Source organism: Athene noctua, chromosome 5 (genome assembly GCF_965140245.1).
Source record: "Athene noctua chromosome 5, bAthNoc1.hap1.1, whole genome shotgun sequence".
NCBI lineage: Eukaryota > Metazoa > Chordata > Aves > Strigiformes > Strigidae > Athene > Athene noctua.
In genome coordinates this window covers 62,447,033-62,467,536 of record NC_134041.1, presented here as the reverse complement: position 1 = coordinate 62,467,536, position 20,504 = coordinate 62,447,033, and the positions used below count along the sequence as shown (strand labels likewise).

The 20,504-nt window shown below is 38.5% G+C and overlaps 1 protein-coding gene across 9 annotated transcripts in view; it reads right to left on the bottom strand.

Moving 5' to 3' along the window:
• PLEKHA1 (pleckstrin homology domain containing A1) overlaps positions 1-20,233 on the bottom strand; it is a 38,714-nt gene extending 18,481 nt beyond the window's left edge. For 2 of the 9 annotated variants that reach the window (XM_074907908.1, XM_074907907.1), the window contains exons 1-4: positions 20,076-20,233; positions 4,560-4,720; positions 1,891-1,947; positions 327-372 (exon numbers count right to left, since the gene is read on the bottom strand). In XM_074907908.1, the coding sequence (XP_074764009.1) occupies positions 327-372; positions 1,891-1,947; positions 4,560-4,700 (244 nt within the window). In that variant the 5' untranslated portion in view covers positions 4,701-4,720; positions 20,076-20,233. Of the gene's footprint in view, positions 1-326; positions 373-1,890; positions 1,948-4,559; positions 4,721-19,706; positions 19,810-20,075 lie in introns of those variants that run through there. The other 7 variants (XM_074907899.1, XM_074907903.1, XM_074907905.1 and 4 more) reach the window with 6 other exon arrangements.
• Between the last annotated feature and the right edge of the window lie 271 nt (positions 20,234-20,504).

Sequence of the window (20,504 nt, the reverse complement as noted above, 5' to 3'; positions counted from 1 at the left end):
TTAAATTACTTGTCTTTGTAGCTGACAGTCATGCCATGTTTCGGAAAACACCCATCATTTTTTATTAGCTTATTAATGCCTCAAAAATTTCAAACATCTGAAGAACAGTTTTCACCTACTCCTCATTAAGCTGCAATATGAAAAGCCACAAAACTACCTTATTTAGAAGCTAACGTTTCCCTCATACTAGAGAAGAAACAGTGATTACAAGCTATGTTAAAAAAATACACTACCAGCTGTATCTAGTAACAGAATTGCAGAACATTATCTCTGTTTTAAATTTCTGAAGAATGTACCTGATGCATATGTCACATGCAAGAACTTACCGAAACAGAACTCTGCCTTTGGCCTTAGCTTAGTTGCATCGCTAACCTAGTAGGGAAATTAAGATTATAACTATCATTGTGCATACAAATATACATCAGATCACAATTTTTTTTCTCTTTTAAGTGGCTAAATTTGAAGATTAGTAGCATAGCACACTTGTTAGGTATAAAGATATATAAATATAACAAAAAATACTATATAAAATTCAGTTCAAAATGTGCAGCCTATGGTAAGACAACAGCTTAAGCCATATGTTCCTATTCCTTAAATTTAAGGATTCATTACCAGACAAATGATGAAATTAGAAAACACAACATTTCTCCTTGCATTCTTAAGTTCTACATCTCAAATGAACTAAAAATTTAAAGACATTCACACTGTCACGGGCATCAGTTGTATTTTGGTTCATTTACATAACAAGAATAATAGCCAATTTGCCAATTTCTTCCAGAGTCTCTAAAAGGTTGCAGTGTTGGGGGAGGAGAGAAGCAGGTGTCCTGTTCTGAGAGGCATTGACATTTTTACATTATAGAGCACATTTGTCAAGGGTGGGGGAGAAGGCAAGGAGTCTCATATCAAAACCTTTTATTTGGCCAGAAACACAAATAAATACTATATAACTAGAAGAACTGGGGAAAGTCAGACAGCGCACCAGCACAGGAGACCCATCTGAGCTGCCTTCAAAGGTGCACACAGGTGCAAAGACCCAGGTGACCACCCCTGCTCCCATTAGAAGTAAGGGACAACATTCCAAATTTCTTAAAATAACAACTGTGAGGTCTGGGGTAAGCTAAACATAGAAGGAAATCGGGATGGACATAAGCAGGTCTCCACAGACATTTCTGTATTCATAACCAGCATCAATGATGTCTTTCACAAGAATAAAAAAAAACAAAATAAAACAAGGAAGGTGGGAAGATGCAGTATGACAACAAGAAAAGCAAAGGAAGGATGAGGAATGAGCAGAAAGTCAATTATTTTTCTCCACTTATTTGTTTCCACTTACTGTAGCACAGTACCTGCTACAAATTTAACCATGGAGACTCTTTTAGCTGACAGTTTTCTTTCAGACATATTTGGAAGTGAGTGTATACAGAGTATCATGAACTAAGTATTGTCTAGAAATTTTTCTGTTCTATCTATTATTGTCTAGAAATTTTTCTGTTCTATCTATTAAAGATCATTATGACTTGCAAACTATCACACTCAGACTTATCTTCCACTTCATAAATGGCCTGTCTTTTCTCCAAGACTAATTGGAATTCAAATACTCACAAAGAAACATACAGTTCAGAAATATTAATTCTATGCAGCACAAAGAGCTGCCATTTGAAATCACAAAACAAACCTAGACAGCATGGTAATTAGTTTGTTCTTATTTCAACCTGATACTATTGAAGTGTTTGTGACAGTTCACCAAAATTCAGGAGTAGCAGGCAAGCAAAAACCTCCCCATGAGCTACATAAGAGGCATTGAAAATTGTGTAAATTTGAGGCCTTCAGAAGCAGCCCTTGGTGGTTATCAGCAAAAATTTAGCCACAAGTGTTACATTATGTTCTTACCTTTGAAATATAGGTAAGTTTAATGAATCCAACTGGTGGAGATCCAGAAGGAAGATTCTGAAACAAACCATATGTCACAAAGTGAAACTAGTCTATTCTTATATCACAGTCAGTGTTTACACATAAAAAGCAAATAATTCCACAAACAAAAAGAAAATCCTACGTGTTTTTATAGACAATGCACAATGTATGCTTGTAACAGGATCTAAACTACTTGTTTATTATACACACATCTGTTAATCAACTAAAAACAGAAAGACTGCTAGAAACAATACAAATAGTAATTGTTTCAGAGGTTTATGTATTCTACTAGAGGAAAAAGGATTCTTGCAGGTCTGCATCCAGGAAATCCGGAAAGAATACTTTTTCCTTAACAGATGTTGGCGCCTTATGTATTCTGACCAGGGCAGGCGGAAGGGCCAAGAAGTGACCTTCATCTATTATGTCAGACACTTCAAAGGGCGTCTCATGTATTTTCCAAAAGGGATTGAAAAATCATAGTCTTATCATATAATGTTAAAAGTTATTGCGGGGAAAGACCATAATACTTCCTAAAGTTATAGTTAAGCCTAAGTATATTTACAATCCAAAAAGGAGCCATCTGTTGCTTTCACATCCTTGTTTAATACACTAGTCTTAACATTTACATTATTATTCACAATCAGCCTAGAAGTACAACCGTTAAAGAACTGAGCATCACAAAAAATGGTTAACTTTGTTATTAACTGTTTCGGAAGAAAAAATAAAATTAGGAAGACTGTTTCAAATGGAATATATACTTTTTTCCATTACAATTTTACTTTCAAAACGTCCCTTTATGTCACTGTATCATTCTTCCCACTACAGGCCTCCCTGGAGACCATAAGAACAGCACTGCATCTGCTTACTGATGATTACTCATTATAGTACTCTTCATTATTCCATAGTGCCTTATAACATCTATATGGCAAAGAGGAGCCTAATGCTACCCGCAGTGTCAGGAAGACAGACAAATAATTGGTTTATGCTCCATTTGTATTTCAAAGATAAGAAGTAGGTTAGGTTTACTATAGACTGGTAACACTGAAATTTGATAAAAAGTCTTCCCATTCTGCCCAAATAAATAAATACATTTAAGTTTTACTTTATCAGAATGATTTTGATCTCAGCATACACCAGTTCTATAACCTTTATATGGTGTGATGAATGGTGAACTTAGAAACATTATTTCTTTGAACAGCTGAAACAATTTTCACAGATACAACTAGAGCACTTCTATCATCAACAAAGGGTCCAGTGAAGTTCTGCACACACTGTAGACTCATCCTATATGAAGAGTTTCATCACTTCAAGGATTAAGAATGGTGTCCACATAGTGGCTCTCTAAAAGCTCTGTACTTCTTCAAAACTAAAGCAGCAGTGGAAGAAAATCAAGAAGCTTCAGCTGTCCCCCTGGAAGGGACCCTTTCATGTATGCATGAACTCTAACATTTAAAAAAAAAAAAAGATAAAAAAGCCTGAACTAAAAACTTTAAGAAGAGGTGTGCATTGCAAATATCCTTAATCTTAAAACTGCTGACTAACTGCAATTTCTATGGCATTTCAAGTTTTTGCCCACATGCCCTGGTTATATCACAGGAGAAAGTGAAGGAATGAACTGCTTCATATCACTCGTTGAGATCAAACGTTTGAAGTCTTTTATTTCAAGAAATTATTTCTTTTTTCTTCTCAGTGAGAACCTCTGAATGTTTCAGTCACAAGTCATATTCATTGAACTATACATAATGTCTTTTTTTTTGGGGGGGTTGGCTCTTTTGAACAGTAGACTTCTACTGCATTTTAACTGTGGTCTTTTTGACAGAATGGTACACAAATACTCTTCTGGCAGACAGTTGTCAGCTGACCTAGATACTACAATTTCACTGTCTCTGTACCCAAGTCCTAAGCAATTATCTGTTCTCCCCTGTGCTAGGAAACACATCAATGCATGTACACCGTAGAAGTAGCTTTTGTATAAAGGGTGCTCTTCATCATAACGGCTTTCACATCCACATACCCTTCACTCCATACTGAAACTGCAGGCATCATCAGAAATTGCTTTTCAGTGACTAATTCAGTTGAAGTAACATAACATAAAACTGCTAACTGACCCATGCAATGCAAGGAAAACGACATACTTCCACAGAGGGTTAAAGGTGAATTAAAAGACCTTAAATAATGAAACTAGTATGTGATTTTGCTCATCTGGTTATATCATACAACACTACCTAGTGTCTGCAGGAACCTGCAACGCACCTTCAGGGCATCTGATGAAAATAAAATAAATATAGCATATCATGATTCAAAACAAAACTAATTTACAGGGGGTATCAAATTCAGATTTCTGTCTGATCCCAAATTCTCTTGAATACTTATGATTCCATATATTGGCAATTCACTGACATTCAAGTTCTTTTTAATGTTTTAGTACTAGCTGCAATTGATAATTTTTTAAACAGAAATATCAACTATGTTTTTTCTTTAAAATATTGCACATATTAGCAAAGAAGAGACACTGATTTACAATTATTGCACTTATGTAACTTCCCCCCCACCAGCTTCTAGGTCCATAAACTAATATTAAACCTTATAAAAATCTGAAAAAGTTTGAATTTATATAAGCAAGATAACTATTGCCAAGAACATCTCACCTGTGGGTTATCCATGTACCACACCAGATTGTCTTCTCGTGTGTCCAGAATGAAGTATCGCCGCAGAAATTTTCCACTATTCTCATTTTCTTCAATATCTAGGAAACCACAGATGCGATTCTGACGATCCACATAAGGCATTTCTGACCCTGAACATCACACTGAAGAAAAAAAGCACAGAAGTTAAGCAAAGTTCCTCATTACTAATTTTAAGACTGTTCTGTGCCTACCCATGACATTTTAAGCAGTTTCAACTAGTAGCTTAAAGAAGTTTCTGCAGAAGATTAAGTGAAGCGTAGCTGTTCTCCCCCACTACCACCTCTGAATTTTTAGATAGGTCTTTTTTACTTCTTTGAAGCATCTACCTTGGATATCTAATACCCCAAGTGCAAAGGTACAAGTGGTAAATAGTAGACGCGCATTAAGAGTAGCTTTTACAAGATCACTAAATAATCAAAGATTCTCCTTCACAACTTGCACAGAGTTGAGATAATGCTAGGTTTAACACTTCCTTCTTTCACATTGCCTTTCATGGTCAAGAAAGGATCTTTGTCAGCAGCTCTACTCTCCAACGTGATTTTTTTTTTCATATTTTGCTTAGGCAAATTCAACAAAAAGGGCTTTTAAAAACACCGCTCACATTTTCCTTTTCTCCTACAAAAAGCAGCTTCGTGTCTGACAATGTCTAAGAACAGACATTTTTCTTCCTTATACATTAAACAGTCAAAATGAAGTTGGACGTGCAGCAGCAGAGATGTGAACACACTTGTTAGTCCAAAACCAAAATCCTCAATATCCACGTGATACTGAGGGTGGCAGGCTTTTTTTGTTCTGGGTTTTGGGGTTGCTTTTTTGCCTTTTTTTGTTTTGCTTTAAAAAAAAAAAAGTAACCACGAATCTGTACTGCTGACCACCTACTCCCATTTTGCCTGCTTCTAGCATAGCTTTTACAGCTCTGTCTTACTGCAAGCTATTGCACTTTTTTTTTTTTTTGCTTCCTTTTATTTTACGGGACAGTCGTTTTACCTTAAGAACCAGTCTTGTGAGACCAAAGATAAATTTGCATACTCATATAAAAAAGGCAATAAACCGACATTTAAATATGATAAAAATAAGATCGATGCCATTCTTTCCCAGAGCAGGAAAGAAACAATTCAGTCCTCTTTACATTTTGTAACAGAACTCAGAAACAGCACACATCCAAAATTATTAACATGAGACATAGAAGGCTTAAGCACTTCACATTTTTCATAGCATCTTCCAGCTTTCACTGTGTAATATGGAACTTTCGTTTTAGTATTTCTTGAAATTATTTATTATCTCCTTGCTTAAAGTTATTTAAATACAGTCATATACACACACACAAAGGCAGACACCTGATAACTACCTGTAGCTGCCTGTCGATACACCACAGGAAAACATGACATACGGTTAAGCACATTTTAAAGTGTTTATTTTGGAGAATCAGATGTACAGATCAGCATACATTTATTTTTGTGAATCAGATATACAAATGTGTAGGTATATGCTTGTATTTACAGCTGCAATTTTATACGACTAATTAGAATACTAGTCAAATTTTGTTTCAACCACTTTGAGAAAATTTGGTTTTAAAAATCTATTATCATGATTTTGATACCATACTAGAAGAATTTCTAGTAAACAGTTTAAAGTCATTTAACTCAAATCTGTAAAATAAATAACCTTTCCTGTGCCCAACACCAAACTGATTCTCTGGTGCGAACTCAAGTCTGATATATTAAGTTTGGCATCAGGGACCAGATCTAACAATCTTAATTCAGGAGTATTTGCAAACAGCTGAAGAGATTACAGTATCATAGTGATGACAGAGTATTAAAAATGTTAGTGGTTTGGCTTTTTTAATATAAGCTATTAAATTCTAAAGTTAAATGCATTTTTATGTACAACAAGATTAACACAATTTTGTTTGAGATAAAAGACATTTTCTGTATAGCTACACGGACATTAAACGAGTATAAGCCTTCCATTAAACACTGGATTGATCTGCTTTTCTTTTTAACTCAAAAGGGAAAAGAGTCTCCATATTTAAGGAGTGCAACAATGGTTTAAATTTTCAAAGGCACAGGTTTGCTCTTCAATAAAAGTAAGAAAATTTACTATGGTAATCTAAATTTTATCGGTACGATCCTCACAACTTAAGTATCACAGATCCACGACAAGTTCCATAACAAAGTTATAACAGCAAAAACAAACACTTGAGCACTCTTAAGACAATGTCATAATCATAACAAACATTCATCTAATTCCCATGCTGGCTCTTGGGATCACTTTACACTGAGCAGCATCTCACTACAAACACATCTGTAGCTAGGGGTCAGCTTAAAGGTAGCTGCTCTCTAAATTATACCTCTAAACTGGCAAAACCTGGCATCACACATTGCCATCATTTAAATGAATATAAAAACTGTAATTTACCAGTATTGTCCTAAATTGTGCCAGGTGGTCCCTCAACAAAATATACAGCACTTCCAGGACACCACTGCAGCTTAATATCAACAGTTTATGAAGCCCAGAAAAGCCTTGTGCCTAAAAAAAGCAAATATTGGTGGCTGGTTTCCTGTTTGAGCAGGCTTCAACTGTGTTCTCTGCACAGTTGTGAAGAATGTGAAGATGTGAAGAAAACGAAACAAGGAAAACTTGTTTTTGAAACAAGATACAAATGATTAAGAATCCCTGAATAGAACCAACTCAATTTTCAAAGCTCTTTTTCCCTATAGGAGAATCTATGATTCAAAAAACCTTTTAACAAAAATGAAAGGGGGATAACTCATAAAGACCCATTATAAGCATACTATTCGCTAAAGTTGAACCATTCCAATACTTTAGTTTTTGTTTCTAGGGCAAAAGACAAAATTCAGAAGCTTGTTCTTATTTGCCAATAAACCAATTGTAACAGAAAAAAGATATTTCATAGAGATTTTCTATTTCAAAGTACTACTAGCTAACTTCTAGCATACAAAATTATACTATTTGCAGTTCCTTTGTATGAAAATACAGGATAAACTATCATTAATTTTAAAACTTAAGTTGTATAACTGTTCTTTTCTTCAGATTAGTTTGAAATTCCTCACAAGATTACTAACATCTACTCGACTGACACTCTTAAAGAATAAGAGAAAAAAAACCCCTCTATTATAAAATTGAAATTGAACAGAAAACCATGCAATTGTTTTCTGGTTTTAAAAGTCCACTTCCAGTTTATTACACCTTGGCAAGATTCCACTGTAAATTAATACCAATTCTATTCAGCGTTCATTAACAAACCGCAATTTGTACCGCACATAAAAAAAAAATCAATTTGTGCCTTTCTTCCAGTTACTAAAGCCACTGAACATACATGACAAAACTACCACTGTGACACCCTTCCTGGCAACTCTAGACCAAAAAAGCAACGACTGAATTACTACATTACTTCCGAAGATTCACAAAAGGAACTGCAGAACTCCAACATTAAATTCGGAGACTAGGAAATCTGGCGGAAGACCACCAGCCTAACAATTCACCAGAACTTCAACTTAAGTGTCATCAGAATACAGATCCTGTCTTACATAGATATGATTTATTTTTCACAAAATGATTATTTCAGGTGATTATAAAACAAAAGTCTCCTAGTCTGTGTATGTTTTACACTCTTATTACATGTACACTGTTATTTTCTGAAGCAGAACCTGCAGCACAGAACAGCGTAATAACTCTTCTGCCCACTTTCAGATCGAAAAATTATTAAGAGATTAAGAGTTCTTAAGAGAAAAAAGCTGAAGGCATCAAACCTGTAACAGACTACATACAACTTAGTTTTATTTTGCCTTCCTTCCCCGGGGGGGCAGGCAGGGGAGGGGAGGGAGGAGCCATAGGTCAATGACATAATGCTACTTCAGAAAAAAAATCACCGTGGTCCATTTCCTCTCGGTTCTCACCATAACCCACCAGAAGCTAAAATATTTTTGAAAACTCATTTTGTGGCATATATTGACACTCATATGTAAGAATTCTGAAAACTCACAGCTCCTTAAAATGCCTTCTTGGAAGGCTGTGTTATAATTCAAACAGGAGGCCTTACCTATTTTTGAAGTCTTACATCCCTCTTTCCAGTGGCAGTGTACTAATTTAAGTAGGTCCATACCTCATCAGCCCAGCTTCTCTCAGATTTCCCCTCTCACCGCTCTTTTCCTCTGGAGTATACTATACACCAACATTCCTCAACATTTATATCACAAGCGGAAGGCTGCCTGCCCTCCTGGGCACCACTATAAATAAAAATCAGAGATCACCTTCTCCCAGTCTGTAACCGTAAATGCATGACTGCACAAGTAGGACCTGCAGAGGCACACAAGCATCTTGTTTTCACCATTTCTAACGGACTGCTTAAGCTCTCCTACATTCATTTCTATTTTTAGTTTCACACCAGCACCTGTTCTTGAGTTCACCTTCTTCACAGTTTGGTTGCAGCCTCCCTATCTTCAAGTACAAAGTCCACAGAGGACTATTAAAGCAGCATACAGGGCAACATTTCTATGGCTCAGCCTCTCCTTCGGCAGCTAATGCTCGATTTCCACAAGCAGGCATAAACCACGAACCGCTGGCTTAGTAGAGAAAGTGGAACTTTGTATGAATAAAAAGGCCATGCAATAGGCTTTGCACTGTCCACGTGAAAGCTTAAGAAATACAGCAAGCACTGCTGTTTAATACCTTTTAGCTTTGTATGTTCTCCCCAAGCTGTGTGTATAATTTTCTTATTATTTTTATTTCTTTATAGTAACACTTCTACTTCCTGCTCTATTAGTGTATAGACATTTTGAACTTTGGATTTAGCTTACCACAGGAGATGACTCTGGGGTTCTTTTTCTATTAGCTGAGAAGATTAAGAAACATGCATTACCTACTTAGTCATCTCTGCGAAATGATGAACAACATCCACAGAACTACACTTGATAAATATAAAATGATGCCATGAGTCATGCCCATCCCTCCTCCCCACCCCCCTTTTTAAGCTCTACTATTTACACTAGGCTCTATCACCGCAAAGGGAAGGTAAGCAGCAGCCCCAGCCATCTCCAGTCTTTCCTGCAGTTCCAGGGCCAGCTTAATTATTGAGTGCTCTTGGCTTTTGCCTAGGCAATTACTATCAGCTTCCTGTTGTAAATCAGCTACTCTCCAGTTGGTCATCTCTTTTACTGGCCATTTACTCCATTTACTGACTCCCAAGGGTATGGGATGAGTTCAGACTGTCCTGCTTATACCTTGAAGAACACAGCAATGAAAGCTTTCCTTCTTGCATACATCCCAGACAACAAAGAGGAGAGGAGGGGCAAGGAAAAAAAACCAACCCTGAGACAACCAGCTCAGAACAGCCTCTGAAAACAAGTCACATAAATACTCCAGGACATCAAGGACAGTTGTCCAAACTTCTTTATTTTCAACCCCTTGAAAACTTTCCAGTAGAGGCAGAGCACATCGATAATTAAAACTGAGAGACAATATGTCTGCTCATCTTTCACAAACCCCTTAAAGCCACAATTTCCTAAGTATCCCAAACATGAAAAAAAATCCCTAATCCAGGAGCTGGGAGAGATGACCTGGGGACAATTCTGATGACAACCGAATATAATTTAGGATTGACTGGTTTAAAATGACACAATAAGCTTTTCTATTTCCCAAAGATCTTTCACTGATTTGTTTTTGCTCTGGGGGGCACAACAGACCTTGTATGCTTCTGTTAAACAAAGACATGACTTTGATTTGCTAGAAGCATATGAAACTATTAGCAATGTTTTAACTATATCTACAAATGAGAACTGCAAGTCTCCATGGTATGCTGCTTCCTAAATTTAGACTCTTTCTCTAAAGTGGTCAAGAAAGAGGAAAAAAGCAGCTGCAAAAGGCCACTATTCACCTGGAAGATAATTACTAAGCATAAGAAATTGATCTTTAGAATTAAAAAACCTGAAATAAGTACCAGTAGCATTGACCTCTCCTATCCCTGTATCAAACTGTGAGGCATAGCAACAAAACACCCCTCTCCCAGTGCCGAATCCAACTTCCAACCAGGCCACAATATGAAAGAATCCTAATTTGCCCCAATGAATCATCTAACAAAAACAGCAGTCTTATCTTGACGTAAGTCTTGCTCAGTCGTCATTCTGTCTTCAAAACACATCTCATCTGCTGTTTTCCAGGAAGACTTGTTACATCAGGATAAGCCAACTATTCCTTTCTTTTCCAGTGTACCTCAGCAAGTCAAATGAGTATAATTTTATTCCATACTATCCACTAAAATGCCACAGCATTAATTCCAGGTGCTTTCAACATCCACATATAACCCATATTCATTAAAAATAAACATTTTACAACAAAAGTCCATCAAAGGATACAGTTTGATATACCTTCTTTCAGTACAGATTGAATCCGGTAAAGCCTGCAACACCCCAAGACCCTCGGTAGAATAATAATACACCAATGAGAAACAGTTGGCTCAAGCCGAAGCGAGAAACAACTGAGATGAAGTTAACCACAAAAGATGCACACTATTAATGAATGCAGACCACCGCTTCCCTCCCTGATAGGCTGGCAGTTAAGGTTTTTCACAGCTGTGTCCATCTGTCCCCCAGCCCCAGCCCCACTGCTCATCGAAAAGCTGCCGTCGTTCACTACAGACAACATCAATCCATACCCAAGCTCTTCATCTTTAGGCTAAACTGCACTAATGTTACCTTGTCTAGGTAAAAATTTCAGTATGTTTTAGGGGAGGATTTAGTTCTAAGAAAAACAGAAGTTACCTGAATCCATCATCCACTGGCCTATTTCAAATATAGACTCGTACTTCCTCAAAAACTTTTGCAGGAATTTCTTTAAGTGATGTTTCATCCTCTTACCTTAAAATGGAGGAAAGGAGTTAAATTATCTGCAATAGCAGCCAAAGGCTTTGGGATATGATGAAATAAGGAAATGCACTGACAGGATGCAAAATTCTTCTCTATCACTGATCTCTTAAGACAGCCAAAACAAAAAACCTCACCTATTAATGGTTTTTGCCTAGCTAAAACAAGTATTTTAACTGTCCCTCTAAGTGCACTGAGCTAACGCAAATAAAAGGAAGTATCCTGTGCAATGAGGCCATTATAAAGACACTCTGGAAATGTATCTATTAATAACTTATGAGTGATGACTGGCCTAGAAACCAATAAAGTAAAATAACAAAGTTAAAAGAGACAGTGAAAGAATATGTTCAATAACACAAAGTTTTTACAACAACCAGAATTACAGTGTTCATCACTTCATATTAAGTCTCGGTAATACAAAGTTACCGAAAATGAGACCTAACCAGAGATGAGTACAACAGAGGAAAACAAAATATAGTTACACTAATTCACTTTGACTTATTTCATACAATCCTCAAATGAAATTTTTAAAAGCTTATTCATTTCAGTTACAGACTAGTTAAAATGTTTAATAATACAAGTTCAGAGTTGACTGTTATTTACAATTATATTTAATGTTATTATGGGCCTCTTCTAATCTTAAATAAAATTCCAAATAGGACAAATTAGGTCCTTGTTCTTGAAAATGCTTACATTAGTCTACAGAAATTATTCCGTTCATGACAACTAAACCAAATTAAAAATTAAGCAGGGAATAAATGCATTACTTATGAGGATTACTTATTATTACTAGTTACTCATTAGTAAAAAACCTGTTTCATTTCAATTACTAGTAACTGTTTCATCTAGGCCAGCCACTCCAAGAACTCAGATTCCACACACTGCCAGACATTTCAGATTCAACCCTTCAAATATGAAAGGGCAAGAGTCCCAAAAGCATCCCAATGACTTTGAAGCACAAAGATTATTTCCATCAAACTGCAAATCCTGATGAAGCTTATTTGATTTGAAGTTCCATACAAAGAAGGTGAGGCTCGTAAAAGAAGTTTGCCATTTTTGAGCCAGCATTGCTGATTCTTGCTCTGAATCCGGGGTACAAACTCACCAGCACAAACAGACCTTCTTCCTGTGAAGTATGCAAAAATCCAGAAGGCCAGCTGGTTAGGAAATCAGCAAGTTGAAAAATAACCTTCTTCAGTTTTCACAGAGTACTCTTACATTGTTAGAGAAATAGCAGCATGTACACGAGTGCGTTAAATTAATTTTGAAAGTACTACTGAAGAAAAAAATGTTGTCTGCTTCAGTAGCACCAAAATGTGCTGAAAACACTGGGTAGAAGGCAAACAGAGGGAAACTCAAGGAAGTGTTGGATAAGGAAAAGATTACCTTTTACATATCGATCCAAAGGCAAGTTCAAAATTTGAATGCAAGAATATTCTACTCAGACTAATTCCCTTAAACTGTATATATTTAAGACACTCTAAAGGGAGCTCTGAATAGATGAATACCAGCAAACTCTGATATCACATGTTTACTAGTAGCACAGCATATTACAGGCCATCTGAACACAAATTTAAGACAACACTTCATTTTGTCTACAGCAAGTTCAGAACAAAGCAAGCAAAGCATATTTTTTAACACTTGCAGACAACCTGTGGAGTCTAGCAAGGACTGTAAATAACTGATTTTTCAGTTCATTTAGAGTATCAAATAATGAAAAGAACACTACTAGGTGAATATCTGGCTTGACCTTTTTTAAAAATGTAAAAGGATTTTATGAAACCAAAGCACACAAAGCAAGTATCTAATTATCGAATTTTATTTTATAGATCTAATTTAGAAAATTCAATGCAGAAAAAAAAACCCACAATGGTTCACCTACGTTAATACTTTGGGAAAGAAAGAAAAATTGTTGCCATTAAGATGTCATCTCACTTATTTTAATACTGTGGGACTTTACGGTACAGACCACGTTTAGTCCATTGTATAAGCCACTATGTGGGCCAAAATTCCCACTTCTGTGAAGACTAGATAAGTCCTCCAGAATCTAGCCTACTTACCAATTGTGTTAGTACTGCACAAGGATTCACAGCGATTAGGAATAATCTCGAAGCTCTTCAGTAAGCGCAGCTTTAGTGAAAGTTTTTTAGGAAGAATATGGCTTTGTCTCATGTAAGTGAACCAATACTCATTCACAGAACAGATGCCAGCTCCTGTTTACCATGGTGGGAGGAGAAAACTAAGTTTCCATCAAGTGGCAAGGTTTTCAGGTCATTACCTTCCCCCAGACACTTTGTTATACTTCTTAAATGAAGAAAATTACATCCCACTCTGGTAGATTTAATAAAAGTCCCAAATGACACAGAGAGAAACCCTATAAAATAAAAGCTTATCTGCAACAGTAGGTTTTGTAGCATAGAGCCAGCACACTAACACTTCACTTGAAGCACATACTTCACTATAACTTCTCACATATTTAATTTCCAGCAGCCTTCCTCCTTGGAAGCAAGGCGTGAGGCCAAGGAACTGTCCTCACATCAGGTATAGCCCATGTCTGATGCTGACCTTCTTCCTTACCTGTTTCCTTATTTGTGCAATGACACAAATACCAGTTTACTGCACAGCTGTGGTTCTGCACAGACACTGGTGTTTCTCAAAGTGTAAATGACGATGCGTATGGAGAATAACAATGCTCCACCTCCAGATTAATCCCAACACCACCAGTAAATCATCAGGCTCCTGGCACTTCACAGGATCACTGCCTGACCTATACACTGCGAGACAGAAATACTCCAGAAGAATCACAAATCCTGTGTATGTGTAACAACATGCCTGAAAATCCTGAACTTACCATGAGTATGCTAAAGACTGGTTTTCAACATACTGTACTGCAGCCTTCCCCTGGGAAGGGAATAAATGGATCTCCCTAAGAAATCCTGCTCCTCCATCCAAAAAAATCACGGCACCAGCACAAATGAGCAAGGCAGTACAAATAAATGACAGCACCTGAGGTGAACTTGATTTACAAAGAAAAAAAAAATATATATAACCCAAGGCTGAAGTCCTGAAAAAGCAAGAACACTTCTGAGGCAAGAACATAATTTAAGCACTGCTACCTAACTCTGCAGCACCACTGAGCATGCAGACACTGAGTCTGCTAGGTACAGAAATAACTTGCCACATGAATTATTAGTACAGCCGAAGTTTCCATTTGTTACTACAAACCTCCCTAAAGAGTTAACCAATATATTTAACACCTTTTGAAGTGCGGTTTTAAGAGGACTGCTCACTCTTACAACAAACCTGACATGTAACTGTTTTAGTGCTTAACAGAAGAACACTTAATTAAGTCAACTAGTCTGAACAAGTTCAAACACATTTTCCTGGACATGGGATGTAAATGTGGTGGGTACCAAAGCACCCATGGAGAGCATACACATCAAAACAATTACATATTAAACTAATGAATTTATCACCTATTTGTCAGTATAGAGAGACTGTTCCTGGGAGCGCAGACTCTCAACAAAACACATTTTCAAAGCCTGATAATTGCTGTCTAGCCTACATTTTCAGCTTACAGCAATGATAACACCATCTTATGTCTCCACCAGAAGGATTTTAAATCCAAAATACTTTTAGCTCTATAAAGTTATTAAAGACACTGCTCTTCAGCAGTGGCTGCAAATTCTTTTCCCCCTTGGGGGAACGGGGAGACAGAGAAGCTCTCTTTTCTCAAAGTCTTTCACATGAAAAGTCAATAAATCAGACTGGCCTATCATGCCAGCAGAACAAATGAACAAAATTGATAGGTAAAACATTTGGATGTAATGGCTACCTAGAACTGAAAGCATTTTCCAAAGAAGAGAATAGCCGACAGAGGAACAGAGACAGCTTTGCTATTGTTCTCTGTAACAGAAAGGATCTGCCTGGTTCATTCAGGTATTTTAAGCATTGTTTTTATATTATGTTAAACAAAGCAGTGCAGTGCTCCTTAAAATTTTAAGGACTTGGTTCCTCTGTTTTTAACTGATCCAAGAAATTTCCAGTCAAAATTTCTCTGCCCCCTCCCCCCCCGCCTTTTTCTGATTTTACTCCTCCTTCTGCCTGCAGCTTACCCCTAGCTTTTAACTTGGGCTGTCTCTTCAATCTCTCCCTCTAGCACAGCGGAGCTATATGCCCCACATTACTACTGCACCTGAAGACATCAAAACCTGACGTACCCTTGTAACCCTTCCGCGATGCAGAGAGCTGCTACTGCTCTGTAGTTTCAGTATGAGAACAGAAGGACAGAGAAGCAGCTTGTCCCAGGCCACACAGGAAGCTTTTGGCAACACAGTGAGCTGAACCTGTTTCCCAAGTCCCAGAGCAGCAACTTCACCATTGAACCACCTTTCTTCTACATAAAATACCTGAAACTATTCAGATTTTCAAGGCGAAGGCATATGTTCAAACCTGAAAACTGTTTAAACTGTTGAATGCCACAAATGTCTACCAGACCTGCAACTCCCTACTCATGCAGATAACATCTGTTAAAAGTGGCTCATATAGTTCTGCACCAGAAAGCTTAATAAGTTCCTTCTCCAAGATTAAAGAAACACCTACACATTCTAGATGCTTCTGCAAGTCCCTGGAGGGAGAAAATGCTGCTTAGTACCGAGACAATGAACCAAGCTTCCTTCCTCAACAGGAACAAAACCCTGCTGCTTTACCTAGCGTTAACAGGAAAGTGTTATTTATAAAATTGAGCCATATACAAATACATATCTAAATGTTTCTCAAAGTTAGGCTACAGCATGTATCAAGATGACCTTAGACTTACAAATTTTCAAAGTCCTAATTTGAGAGATCACTAAGAGCAGAAAAAATTTTGAAACAGCTCAGCCATGTCTTCCATTCCAATTCATTTCAGTCATTCTGGGCATTAAAGTATAACTCAAAACCTGAACTTAAGCCATACTTGTTACGCTGACCTCTTCAGCAGGCAATTTTTTAAGAGCAACTACATTATTTCTATACATCAGATAAGCTCACTAGAATTTTGGTATTTGTTTCTTACATAATTTTATAAAGCATTGAGAGCAACGCTTGTAGCCATGTCTTGTTGCATTTAGGCTCAAACCCAAAAGAATGTATGTACTGACTCTCGTAGTTCTTGTATCTTTTATTTCCTGGTCACACTTTGTAAAAATGTTTTATGCTAAAGCCAGTTACCTAAACTCCCTAAATTTTGGCAGTGAAGTTGCTAACTATCCTGTATTTTCATGTAATTCTACAACTGCACAAAGGTTTATTTGGCTCCAAACCCCAGTAAGTATTTTCTAAGAATGTTTCTATTGTTCATAATTATCAGGAAAAAAAAAAAATCTTGCAAGAAAGAGACATGCTCTTGTATCACAAGCCATTGTTTAGACAAACACTGACTTACAGCTGGATACAAGAGCACACCACAGCATGCAAGGAAACTTCTCACTTCCCAGTGCTGCTGGTTTGCTGCATTTTGAAGGAACTACATTTACTATGATAACTGTCATCTTAAATAATTTGGAACATTTAGCAATAAAGACATCGATGGAATTCTAAATCTACTAAAATAGATTAAGAATTTTGCAGGCCTGGCAGTCTGGGCTATGTCCAACACTATGCTGGAGACTGCATTACAAGTAGAGATCTGTTCACATTTCAGTAATGTCCTCAAGTTCTTTCTAATCTGTTACAGTCAATAAAAACTGACTTTTGCACTTCCTCTCTTCTGACATACAGTCAGCCTTCATTATTTCTGCTGCTATAGCTCCCTTGTCTTCTGAAATAAACTACTGCTACCTGGAAAAACCAAGAACTTTTCCTGCATTCAGGTCTTTTCCTCATATTCCTGCCTTCCTTACTCCCCACGAATGTGTCTGTCTTCTGTCACTCAGTTACTACTCCTGAGGAAGAATAAATACAGGGCAGAAGAGGAGGAAAAGATGCTTCCTATTTTCTTTATACACTGGTTCTTTGTCTAACTTGTATGAAAGCATCTGCTCCTCTGAAACATTTAAACACTATAATATACCTGACAGTGACCTACTGTGCATCTTTTTATTTCTGCCATTGAAATGCATGGTTATACAATGGAACATAACGCCAACTGCAGTTAGAAAATACAGAAGTAGCTTAAGAAAACATATTTAATCTTTACAAGTTACTAACTCAAAATTAAATTTTCTACACTAACAAAATAAAATCGAAATTTTTAGTAACTGTAAAAGGACACAAGAGAGTCACACAAAGTTTTACTTTTTATGCAAAGCTGTCTCCAGCAATCTAATATTCAGTGATATCTAGGATACACGAAAGTATTCTCTTTTGAATTATCACTTTCTGCAACATCAGTGCTTATTTATCCCTGAATTAAAAGGCTCTCCTTTGTATATCAACGAGGCAAAGAATCTCTCTCTAGCATGAGAGATGTCAGCCTACTTTTAACACTTACTCATGTGACAAACAGGAAAACAGCAATTCTACAGTTCTCTGCTTTACATACCTGACAGTTTTATGTATTGTTACTTGTGTGACTCAAGTAAAAATAACCAACATTAGTAGGAAACAAGACTGCAAGGACCTAAAAGGCAAGTCCACTGTTCCAAACCCCCCGTTAAGACTTACTAGAATGTATATTATAGTAAAGAAACTTACTAGTGTCCTGTGAATTTATCCAGCGTGAAGCCTCAGGAGAACAAGTGAACAAACTTAAAGAAGTCTTCCTATATGTAATTGGATGTATAGACCTCAAGGACTACTGAATTTGCTTTAAAGTTGCACCTGTAACTCAGTTGTGAAATAAATGATACAAGACTTCACCATACTTCAGAGCTACTTTCAAACCAAAACTATTAAAAACCCCATCCTTAAAAGTGCAGTATAGTAAATTCATTAAGACAGAGTAACTCATCATAGAGCAACCAGCCAAAGTTGCCACGCACAGCTCCATCTCAGTACAGATTGTGTTTGTGCTGTATCATAATGAATACAGCCAAGTATAAAAAGGAAGAGGACAAATCAAAGAAAACACCCAAAAAACCAAACCCTGCTGCACTCAACAGTAAGAAACTATTCCTGGCACCTTACAGGCCCAAACTGTATGATCAAATATGGCTCTGTCTTCCAGTGTCATGTATGGGATTGGGTAACGGGGAAGAGAACAGAAAAATGTATCTTTACAGACATTAGGGCCTCTTTTAGTAAAGTAAGCAGTTTGTCAGAAGGCAACAAAAAGCTGATGCCATTCAGCCTACTACAATGCAGGTATGTCTAGTGGTCTCTTTAAAAGTACTGTGCTTTTGTAAGAACGTGAAGCATGGAGAGATCTAGATCTTAAGAATCTAAAACCAAAGTAATTCTCCCTCTCGGCTTTACTCTAGATAAGCAACACCACTTTGCTCACGCCTAATTCAAAATGCTCAATCTAACAATTGTTTCCTCACTCGAAGATAAACTGTTCTTTTTGCTTGTTTATAAACTAATGTAGTACACTGATTAGTGAAAATTACTTTTTTTTTTTTTTGAGAAGGGCCTCAAAACAGAAGCCTGTTCCCCAAAGAGAAATTGCTGTCCTCTTGATGTTCCTTTGCAAATATTCTATGCAATAATATAATACCTTTAATGCATTAGTTACACCTAAGGGAACTGCACAAGACATACGGTATTTAAGACTGTGTTAAGTCAGTAGCACGTCAAGTGACTATCTGGTATTTTACACGTGCTAAAACCTGCAAATATGACAACATTAGTTATAGTTTAACATTCATTTATAGTCGAGTTATCCATATAAAGACACTTTGCTTCAGTAAATAACCAGCCCAGGTTGCAACTAAGCTAGAACACAACTCAGAGGTGCAGACTTGCACTGCTAGCAGAGGCAACAGCTTTCCAAAACAGCCCTCTTCAGAAGTAGCGCCTTCAAAAGCTGAAACCAAACTAGCCACTAAATGTTAGCTGTCCCGATCACACTCAGCTCTCCTGGAAGCTGCAGTTTGAGATTTCAATACCGAAGGCGAGCACAGCCGAGAGAGGCCCGGCTTGGCAGCAGGGGTGCTTCGGGAGCCCACACCCTCCCAGGCACCATCACTGCAGGGCTCTGCCCAGATAAGATCGCTCCTTCCCATCATGCTCAAAGACCGAAGTTGAGAAGAAGAGAGAAGGAAAAAAAAAAATAAAATTATTACGGGTAATGAGATCATCCTCTTACCTCTGGGGATGTGACAGAGCCTTGACTGCTCTACCAGGGCAATTATGCCACGGCCTCCTATACGCTGCCCCCGAGGTGAAACACGGGGAGAGCCCCCACGCCAAGGCGGCGGCTTCGAGGGAAAACGAAAACTAAGAAAAGGAGAGGGAGGAGGGTAGGGGAAGGCACGAAGCGGTCACGATCGAGGAGCTACACAAAGACAGGGGCGTCGAGGGAACGGGGCAGTGCCCTGCCCGGTCAAACACCGGGCAAGCACGGCAGGAAGAGCATCAACCAGGCGCCTTCCCCACACGGCCGGGCCGGGCCGCCCCGCCGCCTCAGCCCCCCCGGCCCCGCCTCAGCGCCCCCGCCCCGGGCCGAGGCACTTACTGGAGTCCAGGGCAGTCCGGGAGCCCCCGTGAGGAGAGCCGGGCCCGCGCAGGGACCCGCCGCCTCCTGCCGCGCTCCCCTCCCGGCCCAGCCCGGCTCGGCTCGGCGCAGCGGGCGGCCCTTTCCCTTCCCGCCCCCTTCTCCCTCCGAAGAAACTTCGCCGCCGCCTCCCGCCGCCACCGACCGCGGCGACACCGCCGAGGCCCCCGCCCCGCCGCGCGCATGCGCCGGGCCCCACCTCCCCGGGCGGGGCGGCGCCGCGGGGCCTCCTGGGATATGTAGTGCGGCGGGGGCAGGCGCGGCGCAATGGCTGACGGGAGCTGTAGGCGCGGCGGCGCGGCCCGCTGCGGCCCTCGGTGCCGCGGGACAGCGCTCACGTCATTTTGTGCAGCTTTCTTTTTTTCGAACGCGGAACTGCTCTGGTTTTAA